A 20,398-nucleotide genomic window follows, 5' to 3' on the forward strand; every position below is an offset into this window, starting at 1 on the left:
CCCCAGGCCTGATTACTGCCACACCTGTTTCAATCAAGAAATCACTTAAATAGGAGCTGCCTGACACAGAGAAGTAGACCAAAAGCACCTCAAAAGCTAGACATCATGCCAAGATCCAAAGAAATTCAGGAACAAATGAGAACAGAAGTAATTGAGATCTATCAGTCTGGTAAAGGTTATAAAGCCATTTCTAAAGCTTTGGGACTCCAGCGAACCACAGTGAGAGCCATTATCCACAAATGGCAAAAACATGGAACAGTGGTGAACCTTCCCAGGAGTGGCCGACCGACCAAAATTACCCCAAGAGCGCAGAGACGACTCATCCGAGAGGTCACAAAAGACCCCAGGACAACGTCTAAAGAACTGCAGGCCTCACTTGCTTCAATTAAGGTCAGTGTTCACGACTCCACCATAAGAAAGAGACTGGGCAAAAACGGCCTGCATGGCAGATTTCCAAGACGCAAACCACTGTTAAGCAAAAAGAACATTAGGGCTCGTCTCAATTTTGCTAAGAAACATCTCAATGATTGCCAAGACTTTTGGGAAAATACCTTGTGGACTGATGAGACAAAAGTTGAACTTTTTGGAAGGCAAATGTCCCGTTACATCTGGCGTAAAAGGAACACAGCATTTCAGAAAAAGAACATCATACCAACAGTAAAATATGGTGGTGGTAGTGTGATGGTCTGGGGTTGTTTTGCTGCTTCAGGACCTGGAAGGCTTGCTGTGATAGATGGAACCATGAATTCTACTGTCTACCAAAAAATCCTGAAGGAGAATGTCCGGCCATCTGTTCGTCAACTCAAGCTGAAGCGATCTTGGGTGCTGCAACTGGACAATGACCCAAAACACACCAGCAAATCCACCTCTGAATGGCTGAAAAAAAACAAAATGAAGACTTTGGAGTGGCCTAGTCAAAGTCCTGACCTGAATCCAATTGAGATGCTATGGCATGACCTTAAAAAGGCAGTTCATGCTAGAAAACCCTCAAATAAAGCTGAATTACAACAATTTTGCAAAGATGAGTGGGCCAAAATTCCTCCAGAGCGCTGTAAAAGACTCATTGCAAGTTATCGCAAACGCTTGATTGCAGTTATTGCTGCTAAGGGTGGCCCAACCAGTTATTAGGTTCAGGGGGCAATTACTTTTTCACACAGGGCCATGTAGGTTTGGATTTTTTTTTCTCCCTAAATAATAAAAACCACCATTTACAAACTGCATTTTGTGTTTACTTGTGTTATATTTGACTAATGGTTAAATGTGTTTGATGATCAGAAACATTTTGTGTGACAAACATGCAAAAGAATAAGAAATCAGGAAGGGGGCAAATAGTTTTTCACACCACTGTATGTGATAGATAGATAGATAGATAGATGAGAGGGGGTTGGATCACAACTTAACATAAACAACAGTCAAACCAGCCTGACTTATGTCACCAGTACAAGCTGGCAGGGCAGTCCAATGGTGTAGGATGTCTGTAGACCTCTAAAAATCAGCTCCTCTGCCTAAGTGTACCCAAGCTTTGTTGCCAACCATGTGCAGTGTACCCTTCTTCAAGTGGATCTTTCCAACAGGATTACGTTCAGTGTTATAAAGCACACGCCATCTCAGCTTGATTCACAGACGTAACAATAAGTACAATAACTTCCACACTTCTGAGATCTCAATCCAATATTGCACCTTTAAGATTGCTTGCCACAAGAGTCCTGCAATACGACTCTAAGAATCAATCATAAAAATCTGCAGGAACTGTGTGATGCTATCACGTTGAGTGCAGACCAAAATCCCTCAGAAATGTTTCAATCATTTTGTAGCCCCAAAAATATATCTGCATAGAGTTGGTGTACGTAAAGTGATCACTTATGCCAAGCATACTCTGTGCGATTTTGTCATGATTTTAAGTCCAATTTGTAGTCGTCGACTCGAATTTCAGCTTCATCAATCAGCCAACACTTCAAAAGCAGTTAGGAGTGCGGTTGTGATGTTCGATTGCTGGCCTACAATCAGAAGAATTCTTGTCATGTCAGAAATGTATGTCTTGTAGTGGGAGCGGCCTCACATGCCAAATTTTTCATGCTGCCACAAAATGTCTTGAAATTCATTGTGCTACAACTGCAGTAAGTGCGCATTGTTCATTGGGTGTTGCTGCTGTAATGCTCATTTTTACCTTTTTAGATCTCAAAAATTTAACTATCACATAGCAAGACACATACATTTAAATAGCCAATGGCAAAGGTATCTTAGGAAATGTTTACTGTAAAAACTAAAAAAAAACTCCACATAAAATAGCAAAATATATAAGACGACATACCTTCAATTCTCTCTGTAAAAGAGACAGACATATAGTCCATGCCTTGCTAACCTTCTGTGTTTCCAGTTACGTCAATTTCTGTCCTTTGTCGTTTTGAGGACACAGTAAGCAAGGCGGCTCTTTCCTTTGTTGACATTTTGAGAAGCCTGCTGCCATATTGTTTTTTTCAAATGGGCAAAGCTTGCAAAAAGTTACAGCACCGGCATTGTGGCAGGTCGATTGGACCAATCGTACTTGTGCAGTTTGAGCTCATATATAACTGGCGACTCTAACGGACATTGTGTCACACACGTGTGAGTAGGAGGCAGCTAAAGGGCTTAAGTAATTGTAATTCTACACCAGACCAGGGGGCGGCAGAGTGCGCTGACCGTCTCTCTCAGTTTCTTGTAGACCATTCTCGGGAAATCCTGCCAGGTTCCCGCACCTCTGAAGACGTCACTTCCGGTTCTGGCACTTGTGTTGACGTCACTTCCAGTTCCGGCCTTTAAAGCCGCCTTACCTCCACCTATTCAGTTCTGTTTTGGACTCAGTATTGTGAACAACTCTGTTAAAACTTCAACCTTTTGCAACCAGGGCTTATTATACGAGCGGCTGCCCCAAACCTTTACCATGTCTGTTGGTCATTTTTCTGACAATTGTGAGTAGTCACTTGAACACAACGTCTAAAAATCGTAGTGAATGCTCGGCGTAAGTGCAACACTTGATTCGCCAAAAATATTTGGGGAAAAACACAGCACCTCTTAAGTTATTACCGCCGAAGCAACACAAAGATGCCACACTTGCAGTTAAAAATCACTACTCATCAGCACACGTTTATTTTCACGCACACTTGGGAGATGAACGACGACGACACAGGAGACGACACAGCACAGAGTCAACAGTCAGCACACAAATACTGTAAACAGCTAATCACTATTACCCGAGCCCCCCATATTGCACTTCTCTCTATTAATGTAAACGTTTCACAGTTTTCATGGTTGTCCAGTTTCTCCTTCAGAGTGACCAGTCAATGGTCGCATATCCATTGCTGCTGCCTTTGAGATTTTTTTTAAAGGATGCATTCAGAGTTAAAAACAGTAAAAGTAACAAACGGTTTTTCACATAAAATACAATTTGGTTAAAAAAAGTGTTCATTTTCAAAAGACAGAAAAAAAACCCAAAAAACAAACAAAAAAAAAAAACCAAAACACTGAACCCAGCTGTCCAAAGCAATCCATTCAGTTAGTCTGATGGTGGTCCCTACCAATATGATAGCTTGACGCTCGCTTCCTTGTGCTCTGATTGCAAGAAGTCACTTTATATTATGGCTCAGAGGTTAAGATAAGAAAGGCGCTATATTGGATCATTCTCATTACTGAATCCCAGACCCGATTTCTTCAGTACAGGGATGGCTGCTGTTCAACAGTAGCACTAGGTTTGCTGTGGTCCATGCTTTCTGTCTTCAACATCACTTCACGCATAAAAATGGCCTACTGCATGGGAGAAGATCCAGAGATGGTAATGCTCTTGCCTACGTTTCGGGATCGGGATACTGGTAACGGCAGCTTATGGAGCCCTGTGAACAAATCAGAGATTTGCATTCAGGTTAAAGCAGGACGTATAGTATCTGAGGCAACACCGTAATAATAATAAAACATTTTATTTGTATAGCACCTTTCCCATGCTCGAGGCGCTTCACAGAGTCTTAGAAAGCATCCCTTGTTCAAGGTGGGCCAACTTCTCCGTACTGGCAGTCACTTCCTTTTCACGTAATATTTCAAGACAAGGTAAAGCTGCCAGAAACTGAAGGCACATTCATGGATCCAAACCTCAGCAGTGCACAGAATGTTCATATAGCGCTTTACACAGCTCCGCCAATTCAGTTCAACATTTTTAAAATCCATCCATCCATCCATCCATTATCCAACCCGCTATATCCTAACTACAGGGTCACGGGGGTCTGCTGGAGCCAATCCCAGCCAACACAGGGCACAAGGCAGGAAACAAACCCCAGGCAGGACACACACACCCACACACCAAGCGCACACTAGGGACAATTTAGGACTGCCAATGCACCTACCCTGCATGTCTTTGGACTGTGGGAGGAAACCCACGCAGACACGGGGAGAACATGCAAACTCCACGAAGGGAGGACCCGGGAAGCGAACCCAGGTCTCCTAACTGCGAGGCAGCAGCGCTACCCACTGCGCCGCCCCATTTTTAAAATGCTTAATCCCATTCAGGCTGGTTGGGTCCCAGTGCCTAACACAGCAACATTGGGTTAGTAATGCAGGAATCAGCCCTGGACAGGGCACCAGGCCATCACAAGGCACACTCGTGTGCACAACGCACATACACTCTTCATTTAAGAAAGAGCAAACAAGATCACAATACAGTAGGTCATATACAGACTGACAGGGCAATAAATTCAACATTGGAAAATTTCATAAAATGCTTTGTTAGCAGATTGAAAGGACCTGACTAATTGAAAAGATTCAGCCAAGCTCCTGGGGTCAACCTCTAATTTAGTGTGTGACTTCGGGCTGAAGAGAGACTCAAAGTGACTCCGCTGTATGTGCCCACCTACCTCTGACCCACTAGACTCCCCTAAAGTGATGGTGTGTGACCTCAGCAAGGCAGTGTCCCCTGCCCTCCAGGCTTCCATTTGTGCCAAGATGCTATCTCAGTGGCTCTTTTTAACTCTTAGGCAGGGAGGGTGGGACAGTTCTCAGTGGCGACATGTTTTTGTTCGGAAGCACCAAGGTTTTAAATAAAGGGCAAGGCATCTCCTTCCACTAACGAGAGAGAGAGAGAGAGAAGGGGGGGGGGGGGGGGGGCTTGTTGGTGGTTAGGGTGGACCCTCAGGTTCAGATTCTGCAAGTGATGAGCCCCTAGGGGCCTCTCAGTTACTCAGCCTCCCTCAAAAAGAAAAGAAAAAAGGCCCTTCCTGTGAGAATTGTGTGCCTTTCTATCTGAGGAAATGGCCAAGAAGGGCAGGCAGCCTGCTGGGTGGATGGGTGCCAAGAGCTCGGGTCCACGGGGCCTGCTGCGTCGGCATGAGTTGGCCCATGTGTGGATGGTGAGGGGGGCTCACCAGAACACTAAACCTTGTGAATGGGGAAACCTGCAAGCGCTATAGTAGACTTGCGATGTACATGTGCTGGGTGGGCTGGTGTTTCACGGTCAGTTTGATAAGGAGGTAGGCAGCACGGGCCAAGTAACAAGACAAATAGTGAAAGCCAACAAACATGTACAGCATCAAAAACTCCATGGTGAAGTGACAATTTTTCTGTAGATGACTAATAATTTAGTTGCAAAGTTCTCACTTTACCCAATTCATGGGGAAATGGAGCAGATGTTAGGATCTTAGATGATTACTAGTTCAATAAAAAAAAAAAATCTGCTCAATTGTAGTAAAAGCCTCGGTCATTCGTAATAGCCAACCTCACAAACAGAGTGAGTAGCATCCTCTAAGCCGGAGGTGTCCAACTCCGATCAGTGGCTGCAGGTTTTCATTCTAACCCTTTCCTAATCAGTGACCAGTTTTCACTGCTAATTAACTCCTTTTCCTTTCATTTTAATAGCCCTGTTTTTAAGGATTCAGTCCTCTGAATTGATTTGTTTCTTCATTAAATGTCAGCCAAACAAATGAGATGTGAAACGAGCCAACAGATGACCAGCTAAACTAGAACGTCAAACTCCAGCCAATTTCACTCCAACCAGTTTCTTAATGAGAAGCCAATTCTTGCTGTTAATTAAAGCCATTATTGAATATCAAGACTTGTTGCTGTTCTCATTTAGCCACAGCAGACTTGGTTTTCTGTTTTTTCTAAGACCACCGTCAAGATGTTTTGGTGAACTGAGCAGATCAACATGACCGAGACCTTCACCTTTCTTTATTTTCAGGTTAGCTGGTCATGTGGCTGCTAATGAAGGAAAAAGAAACAACTAAGGGGTCTGAGTCACATCAACTAAAACTAAAGCAAAACAAATTAAACAGCAGCAAAAACAGCTCACTAATGAAGAAGATGGTTAGAATGAAATCCTGCAGCCACTGTGGCCCACCAGGACCGGAGCTGGACACCCCTGCTCTAAGCCATGGCACACTTCCCCTCATTGATCTCAACACATCAAGCCAGCAGTGACACACTAACACCCTGTTTAACACAAACCAAAATCAGCTTACCTCATGCAGCCTCACCGCTACACCCTTCAATTCAGCTCCAGCACACGGAGTCCTGTTAGGATGCTCGAGTGTCTGCCTTTTTTCTAAATTTAATCGGTTCTATCCCTGCATCTGCTCCTCTTTACCTTCTGTTAATTCACATCGGCAGAGGAGCTCTCTCAAATGCAATAATAAACACCCCATGCATTTGTAAATTATCACTCTGTTGTTAGACAAGTTAGTGGGCTTACCAAAGGCACGGATGAGTTCTGCCTGCACGGCCCACGTGAACTTGTTGACAAGGCACATGGTGGTCAGGCCGGCAAACAGCATATTGTAGAGGAAGACAATGTAGAAGTTCCTAAGCCAGTTGAACCGGCCAAAGTCTCCCAGAAGGTCAAAACGGGTGATTCCTGGAAGAGAACAGCAACAGGTCAGAGAAGAGAACACCCCCTGGTGAGCACTGTGCTGTCCACAGGTGTACTTTCACACACTGGTAAGACTTGGAAGCTGAAACATCATCTTAGGTGTCATAAGAGTAAGAATATAAGAAATGTCATCAATAGCAGCATAAAAGGCGTTAAACAACCCTTTGTATGAAGAAATGCTTTCTGGGGTCTGTTCTGAACACACCTATGTTTAGCTTCCTCCTGGTTTTCTATCAGCATATCATTCTCTATCAGATTAAAAGACGTCTGCTGGATCACGTTTATCAGTGCGATTGCAAACTCTGAATACAGGAATTAGGTCAAGTCCATGGGTTGTCAAGTTTAGTTTTAGGGGCTGTAGGTTTGTGCTTCAACCCAGTTTCTTCATTACATACCACTTATTGCTACTAAAGAAGTTATAGCTAAAGCTTTAGTTAATATTCCCAATTCTTAATTGCTTCTTTCGGTGTCAAGCAGCTACTTTTGCCATTTTTCATTACTTGTTTTCTAAATCGCTCATTAGTGCATTACACATTTAAATCAAGAGAAATTATGATCAACATTCCTTATGATCTAACATTTTATTCATCTTCTGCACTTTGCATGTAGGACGAGAATAATGTGGCAACCCTAAAACCTTTCCAGAATTTTCTCCATGTAGGTCAGCATTATCTTTATGGTTTATGTTGGTAACACAGAGATTCTGAAATACACCATAAGACTGAAGACTCTCTTTTGAGATGACGTCATCTCTGCAACAGTATCAATGGGGGCATAATAGTTACACTGGGGTTTGGATAAAAAGAATTGTCAGACAATTTAACCAGTCACACTGGTAACATTTAAGTACTAAGAATGGAGTCTTACAATAAATATTAGGGGTGATTGGAAATTAAGAGTGAATCCAGAGCTGATGAAATCTGCCCATAGCCTGATGATCAGATGGGCTAAACTACACTACTGGTGTCCACAAGTAGAAGATCGCTGTTTAAATGAATCTCTTCATCTCAAAGTGCTCAACACTTTTGCTTTCACACTGTCATTTTGGGTATTCCTTTTGATGTTGCTGCCCTCTAGTGGCTCAAATTGCCACACCTTTAAATTTCTCTTGGATACTTTGGTTTTTCCATGCATTTTTACCTTTTTTTAATTTATCTTGTAGTATTTATTTATATTCATGGTACAATCAGCATCAGGTATACTGGACAGGGTGTTAACTACAGTGTGCTGCACGCTCACCAGCTAATATGAAGTTGTCACATCGGCCTAATCTGTATATCTCTGAGATGTGAAAGGAAGTCAGATTAACCTGAAAAAGCGAACACAGGCATTGCCAGAAGGTGCATCGGCCAACATTTGAACCTAGGAGCACTGCACCAAGAGGCCTTCTGCATCTGTACAATACAAAGCCCACTTCTCCCTTGACCTGATGTTCGCATTTAACGTTACTTGAAGGAATACTCCAACTAAAAATTAGATTTGTTTTACATGTTACTTACCCTGTGTAGTCTGTACTCATGGCCAAGAAAATTTTTTATCTCACGTTTCCATGCAGAACATAGATAAGAAAGTTTATGATAGGACAAGCATCTATGGTGGCAAACGCTGGACAACAGCAAACATAAATCAAAAATGTTCATGAAAAAATCTCACTTAATTTTATCTTGTGTAATTCACGTCAAGTCATCCAGTTCTACACTCTCAAGGTCACAAACACAAGCATTTTACTAAAATATTGTTAAATTAACCTATTCCGGAAAACCTTCTCCTGTACTAAAATGGAAACACGCTCAACACAACTGAACATTTGAATTGAAAACCCATCTGTCCTCCTCATTCATTAGTAATGGGGTCCAGCCTAATAACATCTACTTCATTATCTAACGCCGTGAAAAGGTCACTGAGAGGCAAGTACAACTAAAGTTTAAAAATTAAAGAAAAGCGAGTGAAAACATTATCAGGAAGAGAATATGCTGCCTTACTTGTGCCTATCGAAGATGCTTTAACTGGCAGAAGGTCTATTTACCCGTGTATTTTCACAGGCTGCGGCCAAATATACCCAAGGTACGCAAGTTGGGGAGATAAATTTAAATGTAATGACAGCAGCCAGGCCTACACTTCAAATGCTTGTTCGCTTCTGAGCGCATTTTATTTTTGTTCGAGAGCAATTTCAAGAAGTGCTTTATTTAACAATATTTTCATAAAAATACATGTGTTTATGATGTTGTGAGCAGATGGCTGGATGACTTGATATTTAGATTATACCATACGAGCAGCATGAGATTATTTTCATGAACAGTTTTGATATTATTTACAGTTGTCCAGTGTTGACCTGGCAAAGATGTCTATTCTATTATAAACTGACATCGTCGTTGTGCATGAAAACATGACATTACACATTTTTCTCAGTCATTACTACAAACTACATCGGGTAAGTAACACACACACACATTATATAATTATCCATCCATCCATCCATTTTCCAACCCGCTGAATCCGAACACAGGGTCACGGGGGTCTGCTGGAGCCAATCCCAGCCAACACAGGGCACAAGGCAGGGAACCAATCCCGGGCAGGGTGCCAACCCACCGCAGATTATATAATTTATATATATATATATATATATATATATATATATGGAAGAGAAGGTCTGTGATACGGTTTGCATATTTGCAGCTGGAGGTCCACAAAGGGAGTAAAAAATGAATCACGTATCATAAAGTAGTTTTTATCCTTGCCAGGGGCATATGCAAACTTAAGAAGAAGTTTATATTATACAGGTGTCCAGAATATAATGTTACCCTTGTATCCACAACTCTTATTAGCGTGGGTTCCCAGCTAACCCCAACCCCACTATATTGGCAGTGGCACTGAAGACGGAGGGGCATGGTTGCATTCAAATAGACATCCTGAGCTTTAGGCCACATTCTAATAAAACAAACACCTCCACTTACCCAGAGTCCGGGAAAAAACAGGCAAAGCTGAGCTAAGAACCAACAGTGAGACGCAGTTACCGATGATCTGCAGAGAGAAGGCAGCCAGGGTAAGTGGTGAGAGTAAACTGTCAGAAAGAGAAAGAGCTGTGTATGGACATCCAATCTACTATTTTTACCTTTGTCATGGTAGTATCCTGCTTTCTGGGCAGCAACCTGGTGAAAAAGGGGGAGCTGTAGAAGCCAACAACAGATGACACCATCAAGTAACTGTGCATAATAAGTTAAGGGAACAAACAAATGTATAAACACAAAACACTGAAGACCTCTCATGACAAGACCAATCTCAGTCATTGCTCCGACTTGTGTTCTCATTGTCAGCACCTTAAGTGTTTCCAAATCTAAAACTGGGTACCAGATGTGGTTCACATTTAGACTTTCAAGCAGCATTCAGTAGAAGTATTAGGGTTTGGCTGCATTTGAACGGATGCTTTGAATGATGACTTATAACAAACAGCTGTCGAGGGGGTCATTTTGTGGCATATCTTCTCATCGGGAATAATGCTAAAGAGCCCACAACTATGAAACTATTGTTAATTTTAAATAATAAACATGCAAGTGAGAACTGAAGTATCAAAATAACAGCTACCCTAACATGTTTCTGAACTCCGATTTACCAGGTGGGCAGTTTGTCCCCTTGTCCACCTCTCTGTTTCTCTCTCACAGGCCTTTCATCCTCCAGCCAGTCTGCCTTTGCCACAGTCCTCCTCCTGATTACAGACTCCGTTATATGGAGTAATTTAAACTCCTTACTGGCATCACTTCTTGGGTTAAGAGTGGGAAGATTCCTATTAAAGGGTTAACAGCCTAAAATACCTCTAGAAAATTCTAGTGACCCCACTTGTCTAAAATATCTGTAACCTTTCTATATGCTCACTGCCTTAAAAAGACAACTATATTCAGTTACAATGTCCCAGCTTCTTTAGCTAGAGACCATGTGCTACCAGCTGTCAGTGAGGCCTCAGTCTCGTTGTCTCCAAGAAATCGGTTGTGTAAGGCCGGGGATACACTTAACACTATGCGATGCGTACACTTGAGGACTCTGCTGCTACGCAAGCAGTGCAGTGACTCTTGTGTGGATGCTTTAAGTAAATCTGGAGGGATCTACCAGGTAGTGGTGTGAGCAATCATCACGGTGAGAAAACAACATGGTGTTTGATGTTAAAGATGAAAATTCTTTGCATCCTGATGCTGTTAACTGACGGCTACAGTGACACAGAAGATGGTATGTGAGACCTTTAAATGTATCGCGTTGTTACAGTAGGGAATATGTGACATCTGTATTGACTATGCCAGAAATGGATGAAGAAAAGTATTATCAATACATTAGCACATCAGTATTTAAGCTTGACAATTTGATTCACTGCATCAAAACATTAATTAAACACTGAAGCACGCAGATTGAACCTGTTGGAGCTGCAAGCCTGCTGTCACATGTTGATAGTAAACAACGATGCTGACATTACGTACCAAAACTTGAACACATATGCCACCCGTATTTTTGCTGGTACTACAACTTGCAGACATGTCACGTTAATTTCTGACAACATGTTCAGAGGATGCTTCAAAAGAATGCTGGGAACTCGTGGCAGCCATGAGACGTGTGCATAAGCGTTCCGAGCGTGTAGTATAAACCGGCCCTAACACTGGCATCAACTAAAAATAAATCTCTAGCCCTATAATGAACTGGCTGAGCGAAAAAGGTCTCCATTTGGTCCTGCTCGACTCACCGACAGCATCTACCACTTCCTAGTATTCTTGCCTTCTCACTGCACAATAACAGAGTCTCTGTTTCTGTCTCTTGTGAGCTTTGCAACATCTTGCTCTTGACAACCTCCCCTTAGAGCCTTCTGCATGACTCAGCATCAAAGACCCTTTAAATCGGTAAGATTTTTTTGAATAAAAAGCATCTAGTAAATACAAGGCACTGCAATAATATTCTCACATGCACTCATTCAATGCATAGCTGCTAATATATTCAGTCAAAAGATGTCCCACCCCGAGAGAGCACTTGTTCCAACTACTAATGAAAAAGAGATATCAGAAAAACATGGGAGATTCCCAGCAAATATTCCGAGTAATGAACAGTTTCCGACAAGGGATAAGCTATGGTTGGCCTGACTCAGTGACAGCCAGGAGGCACTAGTGCCATAATCTTAAACTGCTGTTTCACAGCTTTGGGCCTAGGAAACACTGCAGGAGACAGGAGGCCTTGAGAACCCGTATCTCTGAAGCTGGCAAAGGGAGAAAGAGCCATCCAATTAGGAAATGAAGGGGTCTTAATTCATACTGAAAAAGATGGACAACTAAGCACTACTGCCTCATACTTCAAACAAACTAGGTGTAAATGCCAGGTTTTGCAAGTTCTATACCTTATGACTGGGAGGTTTTCTCTCACATCTCAAATGTGTGTTAAGTTTATTTTTAACTACCTTGGCCAAATGTGAGCTAGAGGGACTGTGTGTGAGTCTGCCCTGCTATGGACTGGCACCCTGTCCAGATATGGTAACTGCTTTATGCTTCCAGGTTAGGTTCCATCCCTCTTATGACCCTGACCTGGACTAAGCAAAGTTCAAAATTATTGGAGGAATATTTTTGGACACACATATTACTACACCTCTGAAAAATTCAGTCTAAGTTTTAGGTAAAAAATTAATTAATTCATTACATTTATATAAACACTTTTTCTAACTACTCAAAGAGAGCTTTAAACACCACCAAGGTTCAGCATCCACCTGGATGATACGATGGCAACCATTTATGTGTTAGTACACACACCACACATTAGCAAGTAGGTGGTGTAGGAATGAAGGAGATGAGGCACAACGGATGATTAGAGGGACAGAATGACCAAGCTGTGTTGGACAATTCAGCCAGGGCATAAGATGCCAAGGGATCTTTTTTGACCACAGAGAGTCACGATGATTTTACATCTCAACCTTTTGACAGCACAGTGTCCCCGTCACTGCACTGGAGTGTTGAGATCCACAGATACACAACAGGGTAAGCGCCCCCAGCTCTTCCAATAATAACTCAAGACTTCCCAAGTACTGGCCGGGCCCAAACATGTTTAGCTTCCAGTGGTTTACCCGGTCTGAAGTGTAGGTGGTATGGCTATATTTACCAAAACTCTATTTTTAACATAGTTTTACTAGGCACAAAGTATGCAAGAAAATGTTTTAGAAGGTTTAATCGCACACCTTTCCTATTCTTTTACGCTCTTTAGGACTACGGTGCATATCACTAAGAAAACAAGGAAGAACTGTGATCACCTTAGACTGGTCTTGAAACAAAGTGAAACTCAATGCCCAAACAACTGAAGGAGGGTAGTTATATCCAAACATATCAAGGGGGTAAAGAGGACAATACACAATACACCCCACTAGTGCTGACCAAAGGCAAAAAACGTAGGGATATAAGAGATGAGATCAACGCTAGTTTTTGAATTCTAGATTGGAGGTGTCCACAGACACAAAATTAATAAATGGAAAGTCGCTTTTTCCTCTAAAAGGTAAGTGTAGGGGAGGCAAACGCTCTCAACTCATCATCACTCTTATAAAAAAAGAATGTGGAGGTAGTGACCATACAGCCAAAACCTTTCAAAACACCCTCAACATAAGGGTCCTCTAAGGCTTCCTTGACAGCTCAGAGTTTATTGCACTTATACGTCTACTGTGGCATCTTGGCATTAGTATGTGTCAAGTGTATAAATGAGTCACTAGTTTACAGACTGCAAGTCTTGGGGTTTTTGGATTAACAATTAATAAAAATGCAACTGCCTGGCAGCAAACGTAAAGAAAAGACATTTGAAAAAGACACTTTGTGCCAGTGGTGTTTGATCAAATAAAAATATACGTGAATCAGGATTTTACTTCAACATTCTCCCTAGAGTGGCACGGTGGCGCAGTGGTAGCGCTGCTGCCTCGCAGTTAGGAGAGGAGTCTGCATGTTCTCCCCGTGTCTGCGTGGGTTTCCTCCGACAGTCCAAAGACATGAAGGTTATGTGGATTGGCGATTCTAAATTGGCCCTAGTGTGTGCTTGGTGTGTGTGTGCCCTGCAGTGGGTTGGCGCCCAGCCCGGGGTTTGTTTCCTGCCTTGCGCCCTGTGTTGGCTGGGATTGGCTCCCCTGTGACCCTGTGTTAGGATATAGTGCTTTAGATAATGGATGGATTCTCCCTAAAAAGGGGCATGGCGGGAAAAAAAAGCACATATCCCGAGTTTTCCAGAGAAACTGAAGACATCCACATCAGTCATTCCAATAGTTGTAATGACACACCCAACAGGCATAATGCGGCCACTTTCCGTCAAGCTTTCAGCACTCAAATGTTACAGCCCAGAAAAGGATGTCTTGCTTTAAAGAGGACTGTAAATGCGATCTCTCAGTAAAGCCACTGTCACAAGGAAAATGGCTCCAATTCAAAGAGCTATAAGGATACAAGATCAGGATGACCTGCACAGCAGCTCCAAATGATCCAAACACCGAAAATGAAGCCTTTCCTAGGTGGTGGTCCTGAAGGAAAGACAGAAAAGACAGACAAAGTTAATTGCTTTATGTTTGAATGACTCAATTACATACCAAGGAAAAAGATTTTCATGACTCTGAGAAGCCTGACAACTAAAAAACTAGGAGAGGGTCTTCTGTCTGAGCCCACCAAGGGAGTGCGGCAAACCAGCAAGACTATCTGGAAGTCGGACCAGAGAAATTGTTCATACCTCCATTCCACGAGGCATAGCCGCTTCATCAATTAAGAGCTCCAGCACATGGAAACACACAATCAGCACTGACACCCCCTAGTGGAGAAAAACAGAAGTTACTCAAACGGCCCACTAACAAAATCCCTAGCAACACCAATAAGAGCTTAAAGAATATTTAAACCAACCGTCAGCCCAAGTAACAGCAGCATGGCTAGCGGGTAGCATAAATTGCGTTGCCATGGTGATGCTTTTCTCCGCATCTCTGAAAAGAGGAGATTTAACAAATAAATCAATTTTAGGAAATAAGTAGCTCTCCTCTTCAAAATTTCAAAAATGTATTTATTTATTATTACCAGGTATTAACAGGGAAAGTTCCCGTAAAATACTGATTAATATTTAACAAATTAAACTCCGCCTTTGCACAGTACTTTCAAATGGTTGCAGAGGGTTCATAATAACAAGAGGACATTCAGCACTTACCCAGAGCTAGGCGGCGAGCTTTAATGGTGAGAAACTGCTTCTTCAAGGCCACCATATCCACATTAATCCAACATGACGCTTTACCTAAAGCAAAAAATAAAAGCCTGAGGCGTCAAAACAAAGTCGACAATGATTAATTCTACAAAAGAGTGACAGACTAAAGGTATTGCTCACCTTTCATTTTTGCAGATAGAGCTGCTTCCTCAAAGACAGTGCAGTTGAGAGTTTCATCCAAATCCTCCAAAAGCTAGAAGAGAGACCAATACATGTGTCTTGGAAAAATCTTAACCAAAAAGTATGGATAAACACAAACCAAAAAAACCTGAAGGCACCACACACATTAATGAGCCAAATGCTTTTCTTAACAGTTGTGTAGCTATAATTAATTTAGGAAGCAAACTTTGAGACCTGAGAAGGGTAACCGCCACTACTTGCCCAGTAATGTCAAACGGACTTACTCTTGGCTTGACCAGGAGGCTCCCAGTGACACTGAACATTCGAGACAGTCCAAACGGCGTACACACTGCAAGCAGAAGAAAAGCAGTATATAAATACCCAACCACAAAGACAAAAAAGCCAATAAGGGTGACATCACACAAACGATTCTGTCCATTTCTTCTAGAGGAAGCAGGAAGGTCTGCCTCATAAATGTAATACACGGTGGCACAACAACCATCAAAAGAGAAACACAACCAGATGTAGTTTGTGGACTTTGCTCTGCCTAAGCTCTTGAAAATGGAGCTTACTTGGGGTTACTGGGCATCAAAACACATTACGTTAATAAAACACAATGGAACACAAGAAGGTGTGGTGAATCATTGATTACTGCTGTTACCTCAAATCTCCAGCGAGCTTTTAATCTCAGCCTGGTCAATTTGTGTGTGGAATTCACACTGGGTTTTTATTGCTATATACATTATAAGAAGTGGCACATCCATGATTGGGACCCCCTGCAAGTATAGCCAACTCAAACCACTCGCAGCTCTAATGACCTAATCAGGTAAGAACAAGTACAGGTAATGGAAGGGTGGATTAATGAATGGCCAATTTAATGCTATATGGAGGCATAGTGTGTGGCACAGATCCAGTATCTTGGTATCAAATTCCCTTTTTTGATCCTTATCCATCTGCAGTGTGTATGTTATATCCATGTCTACATGGATTTTCCTCTAGCAAGGCAAGAAACAATCCTAGACAGGGTGCGGGTCCATCACAGGACTCATTCACAGTCACATAGGAGCCAATTTGAAATTGGCAATCTACCTAATCTGCACACTTGGAAATGTGGGAGAAGAAAAACAGAATACTGAAGAAAGACACATGCAGATACAGGAAGTAAATCTAAACTCCTCGTGAACAACGTCTCGGTACTGGATTTACACCTTCATGACCAGTTCTAAATATATCATGTTTATACATTCTGGTCTTTGTATCTATCCATTCACTTTTTAAAAGCCGTTTTCCATTATAGTCACGCACCATCCTGGAAGTATTAAGAGAACCCTGGATGGAGCATCAGTGCCTTAGAATTCACATAACAGCACCCATCCACACTTGCTAATACCTGGTCAATATGGAGTTTAAAATTAAGCTAAAATGTGTAGTACTGGGCATGTAAAACACCTACATTAGCTATCTGAAACCATGCTAACAATACCCAGGCACTGATGGGGCTGAAATCTGCAACCCAGTCCTTGAAACTGTAAGGAAATTGTGCTACTCCATCGCACTTTTTTGCTTATAACATTACATTATATTATAAACTGAATATCAAAAGTGTACATTTTGTTATTGTGAGCTCCAAATTAGGATTTCTTTTTCATTTAATTATTTCTAGATACCAGATAGTATTAAATGTTAAAAGTGTCTCTCATGATTTTCCCCGATCTCAGGCTCCACATGAAACTACTAATACAATATACTGTATAATGTTGCAATAGTGTCATGTATTATTTAATTCTACGCACCTTGTTATATGCATGGAAGGAACACTAAGAGTGGTTCCTAGCAACTACACTGCCCAGCAAAAATGTTCAAAGTTCAAGTTCAAGACTGTTTGAATTCATCTCAACTTTAAACAAAGACAGTACTTTGCTGGAATAAAAGCCATTCACCACCGTGATCCTTGAGGCCTAAAAATACCTCTTTGCTTCAACAAGCGTGTAAGGGTGGCCATGTATGACATCTTTAGTAATCGGAATGTTTCCATAAATCTTTATTTACAGAGAATTTGGATCTGCCCCCCTAAAGAAACTTAAACTGGTCTTAACTGCTTAGACCAAGCATGCCCAGTGACTTTCACACTGACCCAGCTTTTGTCAATTTGCTTAAAAAAATCCAAGAGCATAACTGCACCCAGTTAACCACTGCCAGCTTTAATGACCACACTGACTGGTTTGTGCTCTCTTTCTTCATCCTTTATATCATGTATCATGTATCTTTAATACTTACTCCACGTAATCTGAAAAATTAATGTTGGCTCACTAAAATTGAGAATTTACATCTTTTCATATAATTCCAGAAATAGGAGATGCTTGTGTCACATAGCTTTGGCCTAATCACAACATTTTAAAAATTGCAGGATCTCTTTAAGAGTTGTCAAGAGACTCAAAAGCAACAAATAATAAGTATTGTTGACCTTTTTAGTCATTTTATCTTATCACAGATCTGAATTATCAACTATTTTAAAATGGAGAAGATTATAAAGGTGTGTGTTTTACCACTTGGTGGCCACACTTCCAATACTAGTTACCCATAGTGAGCAAAAATTTCATACTCACCCAGAAGAAGCAGGACACCAAACAGTGAAATACAGGAGTAGAGGTACGGCAGGTAGTAGTCCCACAGGTCTGCAATGAAGAAACACCGAGCAAGTCAGCATCCTAAAGCTCAGTACATGTCCGTCCATTTCATAGAGCTGTCACTGGACTAAATGAGCTCAAGTCGGACTCACTGGGAACACTCGACAGTTCAGTTCAGGCAGGACGTGTAAGCCACTCACACGGCTGCCTATTGCCAGACACGAAAGTGCAGAGTGCACAAGCAAATACATGTCATTGCATTTTTATTTTACTATGTATTTATTATATTAGAATTTCACTTCAGTGAGCCTATAATATTTAATCTTAAATCTTATTTTGGCAAGATATTTATTCACTTGTTATACTCACAACATTCTTTTTGTTTTAATTTGTAAGGAGCCTCGCATGACATAGATGATGCTCAAGTCACGTCTGGGACACTAACTGTCTCAGTCTCCACAATGTTCCTAATAAAGTCACGTCGATTCCCAGCCCCACTCCTCAGGCCCTACTTGCTCCCCAGTGAACTTCAACAGTCTATTCACAGCTCTTAGCGTGACCACATTTGTCTTTCTGCATGGGCTTTCCAGTATGTCTCACCCCTCCTACCAGTAAGGTACCACCACTTTACCTTTCAACACAATTCAAAGAGGCCAGGACTCTCAGTTCTAATATTTCTGAAGTGCAGTTACATTCCTATTATTAGTGGTATAAGCTAAAGCATTTACCAAAGCAAACCCCCCCAAAGTAATTACAGGCCTGCTTATAATAAGGACTTCCTAACCGTAATAAAATTCAATATGAGGAAAATATCTAATATATTTAAAGAAACAAACAGCAAGGAAATATAATAACACTACATTAAAGAAAGACCACATAAAGTGAGCACATCAAGCTGGTGAAAATAGTTCAGACATATAAACAGAATAAATATCTCTATTAGAAAAAAAATTCTTGGAAGAAGACGCGATTTTCTCAGAGAGACACTTTCACGTCCCACAAGATATTTTCAGACACATTTCTTGTAGAGAGAAAGACATGATATTCACTCACGGGCAGTTATACGTTGCGTTGTCACGATGCAAGTCCAAACACGGAATCAAAATTCAGTTTGATACTGACGAAAAGGTAAATGCGAAAAGAGATCAAATATATGGACATTGGTGATGACAGAAGTGCGCCGTGCGAGAATGGAGATCACGCAGCAACCCAGTTTAAGAGGGGCTTTCGGAGGAGCAACCGCGTCTCCTTGGGGTGCGTTCAGCCGCCATCATCACAACTCAAGCGGTAGAGATGTGAAGTAGGTGGCGCGTAGCACTGGCCCAGGGTTCGAGGGGTTGGTGAGCAAAGCGAGCAGGGGGTAAAGCCCCCTAGTATAAAGTAAAAATGAAACAATATTACAATAATACAAAAAAGAAAAAACGCAAAAACATACACACATGTGCATTATATATTTTATATATATATATATATATATATATATATATATATATATATATACATATACATACACACACACACAGTATATGTGTATAAAAATATACATATATACATACTGTGATGGACAGCCGGCAGCTCAACCCGGCCGGGATGCTCCTGGAATAGAAAGATGGGGGAAGGCAGCGACTTGCTGACACAGCTTTCCCCCAAGACACTAGATGGCAGCTTCCCTGGAGTGCAGTGGTACCCCGGATTCCTGCAGGACACTATGGGACATGGAGTTTGGATACACAGCCCTGCTGCGTGCCATGGGTGCCACCAGGAGGAGCTGTCAAGAGACACGGGGATTTCCATTTACAATATAGCCCAGAAGTATTCCCAAGTCATGGGGACGGAAGGACAGAAGTACTTCTGAGCTGAAGAAAAATTTGATCCTCCATCTGACCCAGAAGTGCTGACAAATCACGTGAATAGAAGAGGAGAAGCACTTCCGGGTCAAGGACTATATAAAGGACTGGTGGAGACCCAGCAAGTGAGCCGGAGTTGGGAGGAGAATTGTTTTGTTCAGTATTGTGTGATTATTATAGTGATTTACTTGTTTATGGTGGTGGAGGTGCTTTGGGGCACTTTGAAGAAGAAAACTAAAATATTTCTGAGTGCTTTTAAACCTGAGTCTGCATCTGTCTGTTGGGTTTCATGGGGCAACTTATTGTCAATACATACAAACACACACAAACACATATGGCATCACAAACAGTACATAAGTAAATAAATCAAAACAGGTAAATAGAAATATGCTCAAATAAAGGAATACAACATACATATGACATCCATAATTGGCAGAAAAATATCAATACAATCTGGAAATAAACACATGAAACAAAAAGATTGTCGAAATAAGGTTACAAATAACAGAACAAAACTTTTTCAAGTGTTCACAAATTTTTTCTATAAATTGATTCCCTGTAAGTGCAAATGTTATAAAAATCTACATGGGAGATGAAGCCTTCAAAATGTCAAGGAAGGGGCCAACACGTTTCAGGGGTACATAGGCATCCTTCTTCAGGGCCAAATAAACACCTCTTTATATGGACAATCTACCATT

The 20,398-nt window shown here is 41.6% G+C and overlaps 1 protein-coding gene across 1 annotated transcript in view; it reads right to left on the minus strand.

The window, feature by feature from the left end:
- Positions 1-3,096: 3,096 nt before the first annotated feature.
- Positions 3,097-20,398, minus strand: part of lmbr1l (limb development membrane protein 1-like) — a 57,148-nt gene continuing 39,846 nt past the window's right edge. The window contains exons 7-17 of the mRNA XM_028798114.2: positions 17,833-17,901; positions 15,511-15,575; positions 15,227-15,299; positions 15,053-15,136; positions 14,758-14,834; positions 14,591-14,668; positions 14,314-14,387; positions 9,996-10,086; positions 9,838-9,904; positions 6,707-6,868; positions 3,097-3,866 (exon numbers count right to left, since the gene is read on the minus strand). Coding sequence (XP_028653947.1) covers positions 3,781-3,866; positions 6,707-6,868; positions 9,838-9,904; positions 9,996-10,086; positions 14,314-14,387; positions 14,591-14,668; positions 14,758-14,834; positions 15,053-15,136; positions 15,227-15,299; positions 15,511-15,575; positions 17,833-17,901 — 926 coding nt within the window. The 3' untranslated portion in view covers positions 3,097-3,780. The remainder of the gene's footprint in view (positions 3,867-6,706; positions 6,869-9,837; positions 9,905-9,995; positions 10,087-14,313; positions 14,388-14,590; positions 14,669-14,757; positions 14,835-15,052; positions 15,137-15,226; positions 15,300-15,510; positions 15,576-17,832; positions 17,902-20,398) is intronic.

Source organism: Erpetoichthys calabaricus, chromosome 3 (assembly GCF_900747795.2).
Source record: "Erpetoichthys calabaricus chromosome 3, fErpCal1.3, whole genome shotgun sequence".
NCBI lineage: Eukaryota > Metazoa > Chordata > Cladistia > Polypteriformes > Polypteridae > Erpetoichthys > Erpetoichthys calabaricus.